At 40.0% G+C, this 20497-nt stretch overlaps 1 protein-coding gene across 2 annotated transcripts; it reads left to right on the forward strand.

Moving 5' to 3' along the window:
• The first annotated feature begins 1 nt into the window (after position 1).
• On the forward strand, positions 2–15351 carry LOC310746569 (vomeronasal type-2 receptor 26-like). Of its 2 annotated transcripts, none has more exons than XM_083580451.1 (8): positions 2–857; positions 2113–2340; positions 3133–3259; positions 4666–4736; positions 8629–9477; positions 10935–11162; positions 12406–12532; positions 14413–15351. In XM_083580451.1, exons 1-8 carry the CDS (start codon positions 21–23, stop codon positions 15312–15314), a joined length of 3369 nt encoding a protein of 1122 aa, XP_083436577.1. In that variant the 5' UTR covers positions 2–20; the 3' UTR covers positions 15315–15351. The 2 variants fall into 2 exon arrangements, with proteins under 2 accessions (XP_083436577.1, XP_083436578.1); XM_083580452.1 differs by having other exon boundaries at positions 2–115; positions 2247–2340.
• Positions 15352–20497: the final 5146 nt, after the last annotated feature.

Below are 20497 nucleotides of genomic sequence, written 5' to 3' on the forward strand. Positions count from 1 at the left end.
TTTATGGCCCTCCTCCAGTGATGAATGATAAAACACCAGGGCTTTCCTTCTACCAGATGGCTCCCAAGGAAGACTGGCAGTATGCAGGGATTCTCTCTTTGCTCCTGCATTTCAGGTGGACATGGATTGGGATCCTTACCTCTAATGATGAATATGGAGATAGATTTCTACAAACTGTGGTTCCAGAGTTTACTCAAAGTGGTATCTGCTTTGCCTTCATAGAAAAAAGTCACACACATATGATTTTCACTGAAATTAATGACATGTTCAATCAGGGAGCGAAGCTACATGATAACATTATTGACAGCAAAGCCAATGTAGTAGTGGTTTATGGAGAATCTCATATTATTATGTTTCTGAGATGGTTTCCATATCTATCAGGGCAAGAGCACATGACAAATAAACAGAAAGGCATAGTGTGGATAGTAACAGCCCAGATGGAGCTGACTTCCATTGCTTATCAAAGGACCTGGGATACAGACTTCCTTCATGGTGTTCTGTCTTTCACAATTCATTCCAATAACCCACCAGGATTTCACAAATTTATTGACAGTAGAAAACCTCTTGAAACCAAAGGAGATGGTTTTATCAGACACTTCTGGCAACATGCATTCAGCTGTGTATTTCCAAATTCAGCGATGAGCAATGTGGATGGGGATATTTGTACAGGGGAAGAGAAGCTGAGTGATCTTCCTGGGCCATTTTTTGAAATGAGCATGACTGGCCATAGCTACAGCATCTACAATAGCGTGTATGCCGTGGCCCATGCGTTAAATGCAATGTCCTCATCTAGACACAAATATCGAACAATGCCTGTTGATGGAGGACTGAAGTTTCCAAATCTAAAGTTGTGGCAGGTAATGGATTTTTTTGGGGGGGGACACCAAAAGGTAACATTGCTTGCTCAATTTTTAATATTTCTTCCTTTCCACGTGAGCTAGAAATACACATGACTCTTTTAAAAAGACCAAAGCTCAGAACATTTACTTTTAATAATAAATTGATAAATAATAATTATTTTAAGAGTTCCAGTTCCACATCTCCAAAAACTAATTCCAGTTCACCTTAGACCCTTTACAAAATGAACTAGTTCTGTTTACATTCAGTTCACCATTCAATTCAGATTCATTCAAATGATCCTTGAATTCAGAATGATACAAGCTGCTGTGATTAAGTATATAATATTCTTTAACACACTAAGAATACTTCAAAACATGCACAGTGGAATGTGAGCAGTTTAATTTATTTCCCCATGTGATTATTATCTTTAAACTTAAAGACTCAAATTGTCTAAAGAGTGAAAAACATATGCAAGAAAATGAGCTTGAAGATGAAATAGAAATACTTCAGAATTCTACCCAGAATGAACTTAATTCAAATGTAATTTTATGAACTGGTTCATTCCAAGCACTGAAAAAGAAAAACATACCATTCCTTTTATTCCCATTTCTCTTTCATTTTTTTCTGGATTCCTACACAGAATAGGCAATGCAATACTGAGAGGATCCATTCTCTATAAGGTACTACTTAACTGAAACTTATAAACTTTCAAATATGAAAAAAGTATTGTCTTATTATCCCTGGCAGGGGGAAGGAACTGGATCTGGCTATTGTCAACTCGGTAGTTCAGCCAATACAGCAGACTTGACCTCCCATCTGTCAAGTGATAGGTGGTTACTTTAAGTCCTGCTTATGACTAGAGCTAGCTCTGCTAGTGAATTAAGTGTGAGGAGCTCAGTAGCACAGCAGATCCTTCCAAAGTTGTTATCACCAACCATCAACTGCTTGGTGATGTCAGCAAACCTCCCTTGCCATTAACCAGTCAGGAGTGCCACATTAGGGCCCCACATCTGACATCACATATGACCTCAGGTGTGGGGCAGGTGGATGTGATTTCTGGAAACGGCCTTATGGGTTAAACTGGGATCATGCAGCATCTAATAGGTATTAGGCTGGAAGTTCCCCAACTATGGTCTATGACATTGTTGGTCTGGGGGAAAAAAAGAAAACAGTTTTGATAAAGAGACAATGGACTTATACTCTGAAAGATCCAGAACACTGTTGTCTAATCACAGCCTTACCTAAACTTTTGTGTTGGCTTTTTCAATCTAGCTCCATCACTATCTCAGAGGTGTTTCCTTTAACAACAGCTCTGGTGATAAGGTTTCTTTAGACCAGAATGGGGAGTTAATCGCTGGATATGATATTATAAACTGGATTTTTTCTTCAAACCAATCCTTTCATAGAGTGAAAGTTGGGAAGATTGATCCACAAGTTTCACCAGACCAAGCATTCACCATCAATGAGAATGTCATAGAATGGCACCATTGGTTTAAACAGGTAGGGTCTTCAGATTACGTGACATTGTGCTGTTCTGGGCAACATCAGATCCCTACCCCCCATCTCCTTCCCAAGTCAGCATGTCTGGTACCTATTTATTTGTGCCCAAATTTACTAGGCTTCAGACAAGCATTCTGTTTTTCATATTAGGTTGAAGTCTTAAAATGTGGGAAAATACTGTTGAGCATCTACAGCTGGGATGGGCAACCTTTTTGAAGATATGTTTCCATGTTTTCACATCACAGCACTGTGGTGATATTTGAAGGACAGAAACTAGGTAGAGAGTGACTACCACACACACCTCATTATAATGGATAATTGGGTGGAAATCCCCTAGACAATACTAACACAATTCTACAATTTCCAGCATTAGCATAGTGGCATAAATTAAATACATGCAACATAATTTGTTCCATGTCTTCATCCCATAGCACCATGATAGCATTTGAAAGTCCATGGTAGCATACAAAATATTGCAAACGGGTGGATGATCTTTCAGACCTAGTTATAGGCCTCCTTTCCCAGTCTAGTGGCAATTGGATGGATGCACATAGGTCATTGAATGCACCATTATGCTCCTATGATATTCAACCTTAACATGGTGGTGTTTGATTAAGGTATTCAACAATGGTTCAAGATTCATTTTCAGTTACAATATATATGTTCATATAGATGTATATAGGTGGATATATATATACATATAGATAGATATATAGATTTACATCTATATCTATGTGGATCTAAATTGATTTTTCTCAAGATTAACATTCTGCTCTTTCATTTCTGGATTAGGTTAAGCCTCTTTCTGTATGTAGTGAGAGTTGCTATCCTGGTTCTAGCAAGAAAATGAAAGAGGGGGAGCCATTTTGCTGCTATGATTGCACCCCATGTCCAGAAGGGAAGTTTTCAGAGCAGGAGGGTAAGAAATATGCTGTGCAAAGTTAGCGTGTAATTTGGCCAGAATGAAGAGGACACATCGAAGTGCAGCATCACAAAACAAAAACAAATGAGAATGAGGAGGATGCAGCAGACTAATTTATTTCTCCAAATTGCATAAACATAAATCCCAACATATTTCAAACACCAGCCCTTCATTAGGGTAGCATTAAAAAAAATGTATATTTAAATATTGCAATGAATGTTGTGAAAATTGTTTTCTAGCAAAACTTGTTTGATGTGTATTGGACTTGCTTTGTGGTGCTATCAGTTATTCTCTCACACCTGTTATATGCTCACGTGTTTCTTTAAGTCAAAATAAATTTCATATAAAATTACTGTCAATAGTAGTATCTAAATGGAATATTCATTCACCAGCCAGTCTGCGATCATTAGGTAAAAAAGGATCACGTATGTGTTCAGGGGAGGGGGAATCTTGTGCAAATATGAGTGAATTTGGTCATCCTGTCTGCAAGTCACCGATTCTGCATCCAGTCCCCACGGAATAATACATAGAATACATAGGAAAGTGAACACAAATAAATGCATAGAAACAAGCTGGTTGCTTGAGACTGGAGATTTTGGCATTAGATAAATAGAGCTGGTCAAATGAAATGGGCAAACTTTAGACATCTAGCCATTCACAATGGCTTTCACCAGTAGTTCCCTCTGAAAACCAATAAAGGTAGGCAGGAGGTGTTCAATACTACAAACTAAGGGATTGTGTTGAGCCGTGTTTGGGCATTAACCTGAAACTGGGCTGAAACTATGGGTTTGGGAGTGCATGGGCGTTCACACCCTCAACCTCTAGATGTGTGGACTCCTCTTCAGATCTTTAAGTATTTGGCATGAATGGCTGAAGGGGGTTTCTAAGTACATTCTGTTGAATCCCCTTAGAAGCATTCATGCAAACACTTGAGCATAGTTTTGTTGTGCTGCCTATCCTGTTACTTAACAGCTCGTGAAAATTATTCTTAGCATGTTGTTGGATAGCCACAGACTTCTGTGCTGGGATAGTCGCTTGTGGAAGATTCTTCCTTATGTGACTCCTTTCCTCCATCAATGTTACATAACATGAGCGGAAGTGCCATATCAACTGCATACCACTTATTCCACTTCAAAACAAAAGGAGAAAAGCCTCAGGAATGAACAAAGGAAATGATAAATATGTAAATAAATATGTTGTTCGAAAGAACATAATACCTTCATGAGGATGGTAGTTAATGAATGGTAACCTACTCCACCATCTCCTAACTGGACACATTTCAAAGGATTGACCTTAAAAGGATTCCCTAATAAGAATTGGTTGTTTAAAAAACCTTATAAGATAAAGAGTTACAATATGTTTGGCTTGTATGTAAACTTGTGGTTACCTAATTTCTTTTTCAGACATGAACGACTGTTCTACATGTACGGACAAAACCTATCCAAGCAATAGACAGGATTTCTGTATTCCTAAGGTCATTACATTTTTGTCTTACACAGAACCTTTGGGGATAAGTTTTACCTTTTTGGTCCTTTCTTTTTCTTTGATCACAGCTGTGGTGCTAGGAATGTTTATGAAGCACAACGACACTCCCATTGTCAAGGCCAACAATCGCAATCTCACCTACACTCTCCTTTGCTCTCTCCTGCTCTGCTTCCTCTGTGCATTACTATTCATTGGCCAGCCTGGGGAGATGACATGTCTCCTCCGACAAACTGCTTTTGGCATCATCTTTTCAGGGGCTGTTTCTTGTGTGCTGGCTAAAACCATCACAGTGCTTCTGGCTTTTATGGCCACCAAACCTGGATCTAGGATGAGGAAGTGGGTGGGGAAAAGACTTGCATCCTTCTTTGTTCTTTTCTGCACCCTTCTTCAAGCAGGCATTTGTGCTGTGTGGATAGTAACCTCTCCCCCATTTCCAGATGTTGACATGTGGTCAGTTACGGAGGAAATTGTCCTGGAATGTAACGAGGGTTCAGTGACTATGTTTTATTGTGTTTTGGGCTATATGGGCTTCCTGGCAATTATCAGTTTCATTGTGGCTTTCCTTGCCAGGAAGTTACCTGACAGTTTCAATGAAGCCAAATTCATCACTTTCAGCATGTTGGTCTTTTGCAGTGTTTGGCTATCCTTTGTTCCAGCCTACCTGAGCTCCAAAGGTAAATACCTAGTTGCTGTGGAGATCTTTTCTATCTTGGCCTCCAGTGCTGGACTGTTGAGTTGCATCTTTGCCCCAAAATTTTACATTATTGTGTTGAGGCCTGAGCTGAACAACAGGGAACATCTAATAAGAAAGAAAGCATGAAGATATATTTAACCCTATTCAGGCATTAGAACAAGTGCCATAGCTCCCCCCCCCCCACACACCTATTTTCATTGCCCTCGTTTCATGCAGGGTAAGCATATGAATTAGAGAGCCTCCTATATCCATTGAGGTTCCTAATACAGTGGTACCTTGGATTAAGAACTTAATTCATTCTGGAGGTCCGTTCTTAACCTGAAACTGTTCTTAACCTGATGTACCACTTTAGCTAATGGGGCCTCTCGCTGCTGCCGTGTCGCTGACACACGATTTCTGTTCTTATCCTGAAGCAAAGTTCTTAACCCGATGTACTATTTCTGGGTTAGCAGAGTCTATAACCTGAAGCGTCCGTAACCTGAAGCGTCTGTAACCCGAGGTACCACTGTATGTTTATGATGATATGTTGTTGCTTGTCAGTTTCACTGCCTCCAGATTTCCCTATAGAGCTGTAGTTTAACTGCACAGGGAGTCCAAATGGAGAGGTCTAGAGCACTGTCTGTTCCATCTGTACAGTATCAGTTTCAATTATTGAAACCTGAGTACAAGATGTTTGCAGTTGTACATACATAAAACATTCAGAATAATTCCTTAAAATCATTAATAGTTCTCCTCACCATAACAATGCAAATAGTACGCCACTAAACAGGCCCCTGTGCCATGTGGTTGTCTGTACAGTCATACCTTGGATCCTGAACGCCTTGGTACTCGGACGTTTTGGCTCCTGAACACCGCAAACCCAGAAGTGGTTTGCAAACGTTCTTTGGAACCCGAATGCCCAGCAGGGCTTCCGCAGCTTCCTGCAGTCAATCAGAAGCCGCACTTCATTTTCTGAACATTTTGGAATCTTTTTCTGATCTTTTTCCAACTCCATTTGTGAAAAACAATATTAAGTTGATGATTACCTACTGTAATTTTGAAAAGGACTGTAATTAATTCAACTACTTGGCAATGCTTCTTCCCAAGGAGTTTCAGTGGACAGAAGCAAAAGTAATAGCACAGTGTATGAAGGATAATATAAATATTCAATTTAATAGTTAGTTGTAGGAGCAGGAACTTTGGGAGGAAAACAAGGAACCACCTGTTTGAGTCTAAACACAATCTCTGTTTAGAGAGGAAATTTGTACTGAGGATGGTGACATTAGTAGTCTCGATATTGGTACTACTTCCTCACATGGCATGCAAGCCTCACATTAACTGCATGGTAAGAGCTCCACACAATCCAATTCACGAGTATCATCAGTTGGGAGGCAACATAATTGGTGGCATCACTTCTCAGACCTTCATAATCTCCAACTCGCTAACCTTCACTGAAGCACCTCCACCCGTGTTGTTTGAAGAGCTCGCGTAAGACCTTGATGTTACTATTGTTGGTTGTTACAGTTTCTGTTTCCATTAAGGATGTGAATTACAGTCTTTCTCCAAGTTTGTCAAACAATTTTCATGTGAACTTAAATACTAATTTAATTATATTCAGAATGGAGACAGATCAAGTTCATCTGATTTTGACAGTACTAGTGATGGCTTCCTTCACTTAAAATTTTTAGAAACTACTATCAATGAAGCCAGAGATATTAATGGTCAGTGATAAGCTATCTTAATTTGTATTTCTTACCACTTGCTCTGATTGATGTCATTTTTTTTATAGAATTTCAAAATGTCTTTGTAAGAGAGCTGGGGTGTTTATATATTTGTATATAATAAGGAAGGAGATGTCAAGGGAGATGCAACAGTTTTACAAAACATGGAAGTTTCTCAAATACAGAATACAACTCTAATTCTAGTGCAGTTATCACCACATTCTGAACATGTACTTAAAATATGGATTTCACCTTCAACTGTTGGAGGTACTTCACCAAGAACTTATAAAGTGTTCTGTATTCTGACGCATTCTTAAGAAAAGATCCAGTAATGTCATAGAATAAGATATATATCAAGAATGGGAGTAGGTGTTCACATGCATCGAATACAGCCTTCTGAAAATGTCAAATCATATGGTTCATGATAACACATGGAACTTTATATTGGTAACTTATCAATAAACTATATCGAGTGCATTGTTGTAAAGGAGAATACAGTTGTCTAATATTTGTGCAGCCTACTTAGGGCTAAGAATTGCCTAAAGAAAGTTTGTACATAAATACTGTAAGGAAGTATAGGGAGTACAACATAGTCCGCATTTTACAATGTGTGGGATATCCTAATATGCTGTACTTTTTTTTTTTTTTTTTTAGGGTAGTGCCTAAGAATTACCAGCACATCCTGGCTTTGGCATTTGCTGTAAAGGAGATAAATGAAAACTCTCAGATTTTACCCAATACTTCCTTGGGCTTCCACATTTACGACAGTTACTTCAATGCAAAGAATACCTATCATGCCACAATGCAGCTTATGTCTTCAAAAGAAAAAATAGTTCCCAACTACATATGTGATGTCCAAAATAAATTAATAGCAATTGTTGGGGGGCTGGACCCTCTAATTTCTCATTATATTGCAACTGTATTGGATATCTACAAGATTCCACAGGTAGATTGTGTAGATGTCTCCATCTTTATGTGGAATGTGGGAGTTCATCCATTTAAATGCTTTTTTTCACCACACAGGCAAGATTGTGGGTTTGGAAACTGAAGTGGGTGAAGGCATGTAGGAAATATTTCCTTGCTTAGGAATGTCAAATGGAAGCTGAGATACGGTTCATTATAAATGAGAGTGTTGGAAATATAACAGCACCTACAGAAGAAAGTAAATTGTCAGGTGATGGTGGGAAGGTGGAAGAAAGGAATATCAGCAATAATTACAGCCACAGCATATGACAGGCAGACCAATCCCCTGACTTGCTGTAAGTAAGATGGCAGGCAGGGGTAGACTTTCTGAGAGAAGGCAGAGGTTGATAAAGCATTGCCCCATTTGCCATACTGAACCAGCCTCCATTAAAACAATTCCTGTGCTTGTAATAAAAACTTATATACCAACAGTTTGAAGAAAGGGGTTCTGTGGGCCAAAGTTGGGCTTCTAGTTAGTTAGTTAGTTAGTTAGTTAGTTATTCATTCTTATTTCCCTTTTTTAGCTCATATATGGCCCTGCTCCAGTGATGAATGATAAAACCAAAGGCCTTTCCTTCTACCAAATGTCTCCTAAAGATGCTCTTCAGCATGCAGGCATTCTGACTTTGCTTCTCCATTTCAAATGGACATGGATTGGGATCCTTACATCCAATGATGAATATGGAGAAAGATTTGTGCAGACAGTGTTTCCAGTATTCTCCAGAAAGGGTATTTGTTTTGCCTTCATAGAAAGAAGCAACAAATTTACCATTGTCACAGAAATGTATGATAAGCTACATGAGGGAGCCAAAATAAATGATAGAATCATTGACAGCAAAGCCAATGTAGTGGTTGCTAATGGAGAATCCTATCTCATTGTGTATTTGAGGTGGCTACCATATGCCTCAGAAAGAGAATGTACAATAAATAAAGTGTGGATATTAACAGCTCAGATAGAGCTCACTTCAATGGTGTTTCAAAGAACCTGGGATACAGACATAGTCCATGGTGTTCTGTCCTTCTCTGTTCACTCCAGTGATCTGCCAGGATTCAAGACATTTATTGAAAGCAAAAGCCCTTCATTTACAACAGGAGATGGCTTTATCAGGGATTTCTGGCAGCAGGCCTTTGGTTGTGTATTCCAAAGTATAGATGGGGATAAGGTGGATGGAGACATTTGCACAGGAAAAGAGAAGTTGGAAAGCCTTCCTGGGACATTTTTTGAAATGAGCTTGACTGGCCACAGCTACAGCATCTACAATGCTGTTTATGCTGTGGCACATGCTTTACACTCCATGTCTTCATCTCGACTGAATCATCCATCAGTGGTTGAAAGAAGGTGGAGGAACCTTCAGAATCAGCAGGTGTTGCAGGTAATGGAATGAAATTCCTCCTGTTGGATGGCAACATATCTCTCAGAATATATAACAATATGCTCCAATCAGATCCTTCTTGTGGACTTCCCATTGACATCTGGTTGGGCATTGTAAGAACCATACGCTGCACTTGATAGGCTATGGACTGATCTAGTAGGTATCTATTCTGTTTGGTAAAAGGTCTCCACAAACTCTTCCCATCCTCTCATTGGCATGTTCTTTCTCATGTTACTGTGAGCAGGCTCTGAGACTATAGAATTGTAGAGTTGGAAGGGACTACTAGGGTAATCTAGTCCAATCCTGTAATCTACTATAAGAACTGTATGCTGGACCAGGGAGGATTTTTGACTTATCTAGCAGGTCTTTTTTTTTTTATTCTGTCTAATAAAAGGTCTCCCCAAACTAGGGTTGCCATATTTCAAAAGCTGAAAATCTGGACACAAAAATTGTTCTGCTTTTTTTGGCAAAGTTATTGAGCATTGGCAAAGTTGTTGAACATTTTAGCCACTTTCAGAATATTCCACCTGGACACAATTCTGAACCTAAGGCAGACCTACCCCAAACTCTGCTCATTCTCTCCTTTCCATCTTCTTTCTCTATATTAGTGTTAACATGTTCTGAGATTATAGAATTGTAGAGTTGGAAGGGGCCACTAGGGTAATCTATTTGCCCAACGTGGGGCTAGAACTCCCAGCCCTGAGACTAGGAGTCTCATGCTCAACCGACTGAGCTGCTTCCCTCTTTTTCCACTGGTGAACTTAAAATATACACATTATAGTTTTGCTGCTATACATTTACTAATTCATGCTACCTCTGTTTCATGCTGCCTCTTGGCTCTCAGAAAGTGCCACAACTACACTGTGAGTCCGTTAAGAAGTGTGTGTATTTGCTGGTAAGAGGCTTTCAGATTCAGTAATGTTGTGTTAGAAGAGACATGTTTCATTTAAAAGAAAATGTTGTCCAGCAGAAGTAAGATAGAACCTTTGAAACTCCGCAACTACAGCCAGAATCCAGTTTACTAAGGGCAGCCCTACTATGTTTTTTGACCAGTAATGTTGAATAAGTTTAGGAAGTGCTAAATTAATTGTATATGGTGAAAAAGGCGATGGATTTAGAAAATACATTTGATACCTAATTTAAAGTCACTCTTTAACCTTTAAAACACTAAATGACTTTTAATCAAGAGTGACTGGCCCAAAGTGCAAAGTGAGGCAACTGCCTTAGGTGGCAGGATCCATTTGGGCAGCAGAGCCTGATGTTGGTATTTCTTTCCTCTTTGCTCCTAATGCATATCTTCTCTCACCCATTCTTTCCTGGAGCCATTTCGGGGTCCTGCGATTCAGAATAGGATGTAAATGGGTTGCTTCCACCCAGGGAAGATGTTTGTATGATTTGCTGTAAAAGATTCCACAGAAATGCAGCCTATCCTAAGCTCCTTTTCTTTTTCAACTCAGCTCCATCACTTTCTGAAAATTGTCTCCTTTAACAACAGTGCTGGAGACAAGATCTCCTTTGACCAGAATGGGGAGTTAGTGACTGGATTTGATATTATTAACTGGATTATTTCCTCAAACCAATCCTTTCATAGAGTGAAAGTTGGGAGAATGGATCCCCAGGGTTCTCCAGACCAAGTGTTCACCATCAACAAGGATGCCATCACATGGCACAATTGGTTTAATCAGGTAGGATTCAGTTGGGAACTGCTTGGGAAACTATTCAGTTTCATTGAATGAACAATTTTCAGCCCATGACAAATACCGAGTTTTGATTAGAAATGATAAAACTTATGTAGAAATTAAGACTCAAAAAACTTCTGCACTGTTTGCTTTGCTGTTGAATATATTAAATGTAGTGAAAAGAATAAACATATGTTTGTGCTAGTTGGATTACACACACAATGCCACAATAGGCAACAAGATGTCTATGAGAAGACTGAAAGCAGGACTTGAGAGCAGCAGTGTTCTGTCCATTTGCAATTTGTAGTGATTGGTATAATAATAATAATAATAATAATAATAATAATAATAATAATAATAATTTATTTATACCCCACCCATCTGGCTGGGTTTCCCCAGCCATTCTGGGCAGCTCTCAACAGAATATTGAAAACATGATAAAATATTGAGCATTAAAAACTTCCCTTAACAGAGCTGCTTTCAGATTTTTTCTATAAGTCATATAGTTTTTTATTTCGTTGTCATCAGATGATAGGGCATTCCACAAGGTGGGCACCACTACTGAGAAGGCCCTCTGCCTGGTTCAGACAATTGTTGCTTCCAACTGTTGTGGTAAAAATTAGCTAGTGGCCCTTGGTAGACTTCTTCTCCATGAATTTGTCTAATCCTCTTTTCTAAGCTAAAAATCCCCAAATATTGTAAACTTTCCCCGTAGGTTTCCTTTCCTTTCAATTTGTTTCTAAATGTTTAATTTTTTTTATTTTAATAGTGTATTAAGGTAAAGGGCTTGTTAAGGATGATGATGACAATGATGTAATTGCTCCAGCACTTTGATGACTTTGCTTATTCTTCTCTGAACCGTTTTCAGTTCATCAATATTCTTTTTGAGGTGCAGCATCTAGAACTCTTCTGAACATTCTGACTGTGGTCTCACATTAAATTTGTGTCTGAACATGAAAGAGACATTCGGATCAACGTGTGAAAAAGCCAAATTCTAAATTAGGGAACATTAGGAAGGGGTGTGTGTGGAAAAAAAACTTGGCAATATATTATTGACAGAATTAAGACCTATGGTGTGACCACACTTGGAATACCTCGCATAGCCCTGGATATTTCATATCTCAGAAGGATGCCAGATAAAGTTATGGATGAGTGATCCCAGTTTGGTTTCAGTTATACATGAATATCATGTTAAGAACTTGAGACTTCTTTTCAAGATAATCATTCTACTCTTTCACTTACAAATTAGGTCCAGCCTCTTTCTGTATGTTCTGAAAGTTGCTATCCCGGTTCCAGCAAGAAAGTGAAGGAGGGAAAACCGTTTTGCTGCTATGATTGCATCCCATGTCCAGAAGGAAAGTTTTCAGACCAAAGGGGTAAGAAATAGAGTGAACAAAGCTGGGGAAAGTTTGGTCATGATCAAGGAAACACATCAAAATTGTAGCACCACAATGCAGAAGCAAAAGTGAATGTGATAGATGCAGAAGACTTAGACCAAATTGTATATATGCTAACCTCAATGTGTTTCAAACACAGGTTGTTCATCAGGGGATTATATTAAAAGGTGTAGAAATTCATATGAGCTGTATCCAGTTGGTATTCATCTGCATACATACATTTAATTCTTGTGGTGTCCAAAAACAAGTAAAGATGATATTAGATAATGAGATGGGATAAAAACCCTTTTCTTGCATACTACTCTGTTATTTGAGATATACAGAAAATCTTTTGTATACCACTATGGAAATAGAAATGGAAAAATAGTATCTAAACTTCACAAATGAGCAAAGAAATTGCCCAGGCAAGCACATTTTGTGACTCATGAGAGCAGCAAAATAACCAGACTGAACAATGGTGATGGGATAAAATCAGGCCAAATCTTTATTGAAAGAAGCACGTATGTCAAGGGTTGATATGGCATTTTGTACCAGGATCAGTTCATCATTCCACAAGTCCCATGTTGATGGAATATATACACTGGGTTTAGATGGCTCCAAATCTTTACAACAGGAGTCGGCTAGTGTTGAACCAAGCCGTGTTGCAATGCAAGGAAGCAAGGTCTCACTGGGGAACCAGGATGCAGATTCCAGCCAGGCAGTTACTGAACCCACGCTTGGGTTTGCCATGGTCAATCCTCTCCTCAGGCACCTTATGGGGGCATCCTATATGTCAGGGAACTGCCATCAGTGCCGGAGGGAGAGAGCAAGCTCCAGAGGGATTCCAGAGAGCGTCCCGGGATGGGGAGAGGCAGCCCAGCTTCTGGGGAAGAGAATCAGCGTAGCAGCAGTGGAGAAGGGAGGCAGATGGGGGAATTGGTGAGGCGGTCCCATGACTCCTTGCTGGGGACCAGTGGGGAGAGTAAGGGTCCTCCACTGCCTATGCCCTCCTTGCGCAGAAAGCTTCCGCGCAGGGAGAGTAGGAGGAGACTAGGCGTCAAAGAGCTTCTTTGCTGGAAGAAGTTTAAGAAACGCCCACTGACAGATTCTGCCAGTGGTTGAGACAGCCACGGGTGAGTGGCTCTCCAGACAGAAAAGGTTTACTCAGGCAACCCAGCCAGGTGTTGGCACCGGCTTACGCACGAGCAACCCCTAGAACCATTACACTATACTATGTTGATCCTGCCCAATGCCATTTCCTCCCTCATACAAACAATATTATTCTGCCTAACCAGGGAAATCCATGATTTCACTGAGGCAAAGGTGAAGAAAAAACCCAACAATGTGCCAATCGGGTTGAGAGAAAAGAAATCCTTTCCAGCCCTCTCAAAGCAAAATGGCTGTGGCCTCCAAAGGAAGAATCCTTATATAGGCTTTCCCCTCCTATCTGCAGCAAGGGCTCATGGGCCAGATTTTTCCCTGCAGTCCACCACCCAGAGACGATACTGAACAAAACCTTGCCCAGTATTTTGCTGCAATCTGTGGGCCACAGCGCTGCTGGGCAAGGGTGTCCCATGCTTAAAAGGCATGGAATGGGGCTTATAAACATAAAATGTCTCTACTCTTAGCTCACTACTTTGCAGATTCAACTAATGAGGCAGATGTGCATTCACAGAGCTCTAAAATACATGAGATCATAACATTTCCAGGAAGGTGAATGGGAATTCACATAACCATCTCCTCACCTTCCATAGTTTGAGAAGACTGACACCAAAGGAATACCCTAAAATGAATGGATTATTTTAGATGTAGAAGAGAAAACATGCTTGTGAAATGTCTGGAATCAATTTGAAATGAAGCCCATATCTTTTCTTTTTCAGACATGAATGCCTGTTCTACATGCACTGCAAAAACCTATCCAAGCAAAACCAGGGATTTCTGTATTCCCAAGTTCATTTCCTTTTTATCGTATAAAGAACCACTGGGCATCAGTTTAGCCTTCTTTGCTCTTTTCTTTTGTCTGATAACAGTCTTGGTGCTAGGAATATTTCTGAAGCACCACAACACTCCCATTGTCAAAGCCAACAACCGGAACATTGCCTACATTCTCCTTATCTCAATCCTGCTCTGCTTCCTTTCTGCATTGCTATTCATTGGACATCCTAAGCAGGTGTTGTGTCTCCTCCGACAAACCACTTTTGGCATGATCTTCTCTGTGGCTGTTTCTTGTGTGTTGGCAAAAACCATTACTGTGGTTCTTGTTTTTATGGCCACCAAACCAGGTTCCAGGATGAGGAAGTGGGTGGGGAAAACACTTGCCAATGCCATTGTTCTTTCCTGCTCCCTTGTTCAAGCAGGCATTTGTACCGTATGGTTGGTCATCTCTCCCCCATTCCCGGATGTTGACATGCACTCAGTTGCTGAAGAAATTATATTAGAATGCAATGAGGGGTCCATGACTATGTTTTACTGTGTTTTGGGTTATATCAGTTTCCTGGCCATAATCAGCTTTGTTGTGGCGTTCTTTGCCAGGAAATTGCCCAGTAGTTTCAATGAAGCCAAATTCATTACTTTCAGCATGTTGGTATTTTGCAGTGTTTGGCTCTCCTTTATTCCATCCTACCTGAGTTCAAAGGGGAAATATATGGTAGCTGTGGAAATCTTTTCTATATTAGCCTCCAGTGCTGGGCTCCTAGGTTGCATCTTTCTCCCCAAATGTTATATCATTGTGCTGAGGCCTGAGCTGAACAACAGGGAACAACTAATAAGAAGGAAAGTCTGAATAATCTCAGTGTCTTTGTGATTTGCTATTATCTGCAACCCAGGGTATTTTGTGTATGAATTATCATTCAGAGTGTTACTGTATTGCTAGAGAAAGGCTCCTCTGAGTTAATATATGCCTTTATGTTTCATACATCCCTGGTGGGGAGGATGGGTTCAATAATGGAATTTAAAACATAACCCCCCTTCCTCCGAAAAAATCCCCCATAATCTATCCTATTCATAGATTCAAGCAAAAGCACATTTTGGCAGTGAGGGACATATTGATTTTAGGGAGGTATGCAGTGCTTAATCAAATATCTTTCAGTGCATATGTTGGCAAGTGCTCCTTCAGCTCTCAAACGTACTCCCTGGTTTTTATAAAGAATATCAAGCTAGACCAGGTTTCCCAAACATCCAGCTGTTTTTGGACTACAATTCCCATCATCCCTGACCAATGTGATGTTCTCTGCAATGTCAGCCCCCACCCCAATCTCCTTCTCAAGTCAGCATGTCTGATACCTATTCATTTGTTCCAAATATTTACTAGGCTTCATAAAGCATTCTGTTTTTCATACTAGGTTCAAGTCTTAAAATGCGGGATAATACCGTTGAGCATCTACAGCTGGGATGGGAAACCTTTTTGAAGATATGTTTCCATGTTTTCACAATGCACCACTGTGGTAATATTTGAAAGACTGAAACTAGGTAGAGGGTGACTACCACACACACCTCATTATAATGGATAATTGGGTGGAAATCCCCTAGACAATACACACTAACACACTTCTACAATTTCCAGCATTAGCATAGTGGCATAAATTGAATACATGCAACATAATATCCATGTCTTCATCCCATAGCACCCTGACAGCATTTGAATGTCCATGGTAGCATACAAAATATTGCAAATAGGTGGAGGATCTTTCAAACCTAGTTATAGGCCTCCTTTCCCAGTCTAGTGAAAATTGGATGGATGCACATAGGTCATTGAATGCACCATTATGCTCCTATGATGTTCAACATTAACGTGGTGGTATATGATTAAGTTATTCAACAATGGTTCAAGATTCATTTTCAGTTACAATATATACGTACATATAGATGTATATAGGTGGATATATATACATATACATATATATATATATATATATATATATATATATATATACACACACACACACACACACACACACACACACACACACACACACCTATCTATACGGATCTAAATTGATTTTTCTCAAGATTAACATTCTGCTATTTCATCTCTGGATTAGGTTAAGCCTCTTTCTGTATGTAGTGAGAGTTGCCATCACGGTTCTAGCAAGAAAATGAAAGAGGGGGAGCCATTTTGCTGCTATGATTGCACCCCATGTCCAGAAGGGAGGTTTTCAGAGCAGGAGGGAAAGAAATATGTGTGTAAAGTTATTGTGCGATTGGATCAGAATGTAGAGGACACATCAAAGTTCAGCATCACAAAGCGAAAACAAATGAGAATGAGGAGGATGCAGCAGACTAATTTATTCCTCCAAATCGCATATATATAAATCCCAACAAAATTCAAACACCAGACCTTCCTTAGGATACCGTAAAAAAAAGTATATTAAAATATTTCAATAAATGTTGTTGTGAAAATTTTTTTGCATGACCAGGCGCCGACTGCCCCAGCTCCCAGGGACCACCAGAAAGGAAAAAATACTTGTGATAACGTTTTATGGAATTAAAATTTGGCCACAACTTTATTAAACTTTTAAATGTAGGAAGACCTTGGCTTAGGCATTGGGCGTGTATCCCTCCCAGCCCCACAGCTGGGGGGGGGACTGGGGCTCATCAAGGTAAATGGGATATGGGGGTGCCCTGCAGGCAGCCCACCCAATATCCCCGCACGCAGGGTAGTTCAATGACAACCTTTCAGTGTATGGCCAGTGACACCCATATTAAAACCCCTTTAAGAGGGGACCCTGGAATTGCCGCTGTAGGGGGGGCGGTGAGTCACCACTTCACACACCCCCCATTTAGGGAAGAAAAGACTAAAGGATTCTGCCCAAGGCTTTAAACTGCTAAAGTTGTGACAAATTGCTACAGGGAAGACAAAACCTGCCAATGCAGGAAAATTTCTTCCCGGTTCTTCAACAGCAACCAGTCAAAAGACCATAGCAGCGCCCACTAAACGGGAAGAAAAAGGTTAACCTGCAATCCAGAAACATTAAACAAAGGGAAGGGTTGGGTGGGTGAAGCTCCTGAGCTGACTGCCTGGCTGCTGCCGGCTCCACCCCCTATTTATGCAACTGGCCCCACCTCCCAGCAGTGTAAATTGACTAACTGAGGCTGGCAGTGAACCTCCAAAGAATAAGACTGAGAAGCAGGCCAGCCCATACAACTGGTAAGTTCCCTGGGGTCCAAAGCGCCACACGTGATCCCGCAAAGGGCACCCACAGTGTAAAGTGTGAGTGCTCATTCTAGCAAATCTCATTTGACATGTATTGGACTTGCTATGTGGTTCTATCAGTTATCCTCTCACACCTGTTATATGTTCAGGTGTTTCTTTAAGTCAAAATAAATTGCATATAAAATAACTGTCAATAGTAGTATCTAAATGGAATATTCATTCACCTGCTAGTCAACAATCAGTAGGTAAAAAAGGATTGCCTATGTGTTCAGGGGAGGCGGAATCTTGTTCAGATATGAGTGAATTGGGTCATCCTTTCTGCAAGTCACTGGTTCTGCATCCAGTCCCCACTGAATAATACATAGAATACATAGGAAACTGAATACAAATAAATGCACAGGAAAAAATAAAGCTGGTCAAATGAAATGGGCAAACTTTTGAGATCTACCCATTCACAATGGTTTTCACTAGCAGTTCCTCTGACAACCAATAAAGGTAGGCATGAGGTTTAAATACTACAAGTGTTTCAGTTAAAAGTGTTGTAAACGTCATATGAGAAACTGGGTTGGCAAAACAGGACTCCACACACCATCTGGTGTCACAGGGTCATAATGAATATACAATGCTTATAAAGCGCTTTTTCTTTCTCAATGTAGCTGAGTCCCTAATTGCTTCCAAACTACAGCCAACTTGTCCTTCTCTGAGACATTCTCCTTGCCTACAGCTACAGATTGCATCTCTGCATAGTCCAAGCCCTTTAACCTCCCATCCACATTGTGGGTCTCTCTGGCCACCCCTTCCTTTTGGGTACCTGGCAGCTGGGCTCCAGGGTCACCTGCAGACTCCCATAGCATCTCACCAGACAAGGTTCCCACCTCACAGAGAGCCATACTTTTCTCTACAAGGAGACTTCTAATACACTCTGCTTGCAGCTGCTTCAATTCATTGAAGCGCTGGTTCTGCCACTGCCCCATTAGGTCAAGCTGCAGGTTTTGCCATTGCTCCATTCCCTCATGCTGCCTTTGCTGCTTTAGCATCAACTTGAATTGCTCAAGAAGTGTTGCTGGCACTGTCATCCAATAAAACTGAATGTTGGAAAAACCATGCCAGTCAAAAGGAAGTACATTTGGGGGGCCATGAAGTTATGGGCACCCTCCATTACCTCATGCTGCCTTTCTGCGGTAGCATCAACATGAACTGCTCAAGAAGTTGGCAGATCCATGCCAGTCAAAATAAAGTACATTTCTGGGGCCCTGAAGTTTGAATGGGGGGGGGGGCATCCTAACCACCTCCATGGAAAAAGAAAAAACCTCTGTTCAGATGCCATACACTTTCTTTCTTTCTTTCTTTCTTTCTTTCTTTCTTTCTTTCTTTCTTTCTTTCTTTGCAACTCCATTTGTGAACACCAATATTAAGTTGATGGTTACCTACTCCTGTAATTAGGAAAAGGGCTGTAATTAATTCAACTACTTGGCGAAGCTCCTCCCCGAGGATTTTCAGTGGAGAAAAGCAAAAGTAATAGCACAGTGTATGAAGGATAATATAAATAATCACTTTATAAGTTAGTTGTAGAAGCAGGAACTCAGAAAAATCAAGGAATTACCTGTTTGAGTCTCCTAAGATGGAATAGAACAATCTGTGTTTAGAGAGATAATTGGTACTGAGGATGGTGATATTAGTAGTCTTGATACTGGTACTACTTTCTCACATGGCATGCAAGTTTCACAATAACTGCATGGTAAGAGATCCACACAATCCACTTCACGAGTATCATCAGTTGAGAGGCAACATAATTGGTGGCATCACTTCTCAGACCTTCATAATCTCCAACTCGCTAACCTTCATTGAAGCACCTCCACCCGTGTTGTTTGAAGAGCTCGCGTAAGACCTTGTTGTTATTGTTTGTTGTTTCTATTTCTGTTTCCACTAAGGATGTGAATTACAGTCTTTGCCCAAGTTTGTCAAACAATTTTCAAGTGGTGAACTTGAAATATTAATTTAATTATATTCAGAATGGAGACAGATCAAGTTCATCTGGTTTTGACAATGCTAGTGATGGCTTCCTCCACTTAAACATTTTAGAAACTACTATCAATGAAGGCAGAAATATTAATGAATCAGTGATAAGCTCTCTTAATTTCTATTTCTTACCACTTGCTCTGATTGATGTCATTTACAATTTCAAAATGTCTTTGTAAGAGAGCTGGGGGGGGGTGTTGAATTCAAAGCTAAGTCTGTATATATGTGTAAATAATAAGGAAGGGGATGCCAAGGGAAAAGCAACAGTTTTACAAGACATGGTAGTTTCTCCAAATAAAGAATACAACTCTAATTCTAGTGCAGTTATCACCACACTCTGAACATGTTCTTAAAATGTAGATTTCACCTTAAACTGGTGCTGGTACCAAGAACTTATAAAGTGTTCTGTATTCTGAGGCTTTCTTAAGAAAGAAAGAAAGAAAGAAAGAAAGAAAGAAAGAAAGAAAGGGAGTAGGTTTGACCTATGGAAAATGTAACTTGAAGAGACATTGCGCATCCCTTTGTAAACGAAGAAAACTTTAATAAAAAAAATACAGCCTTCTGTAAATGTCAAATCGTATGGTTCGTGATAACACACGGAACTTTATATTGGTAATTTATAAATAAAGTATATTAAGTGCATTGTTGTAAAGGAGAATACAGTTGTCTAAGATTTGAGCAACCCACCAAAGGCTAAGCATTGCCTAAAGACAGTTTGTACATAAATACTGAAAGGAATAATAAGGAAGCAGAGGCAGTACAACATAGTACATATTTTACAATGTGGGGGATGT

This window comes from Podarcis filfolensis (assembly GCF_964270895.1).
Source record: "Podarcis filfolensis genome assembly, chromosome: 13".
NCBI lineage: Eukaryota > Metazoa > Chordata > Lepidosauria > Squamata > Lacertidae > Podarcis > Podarcis filfolensis.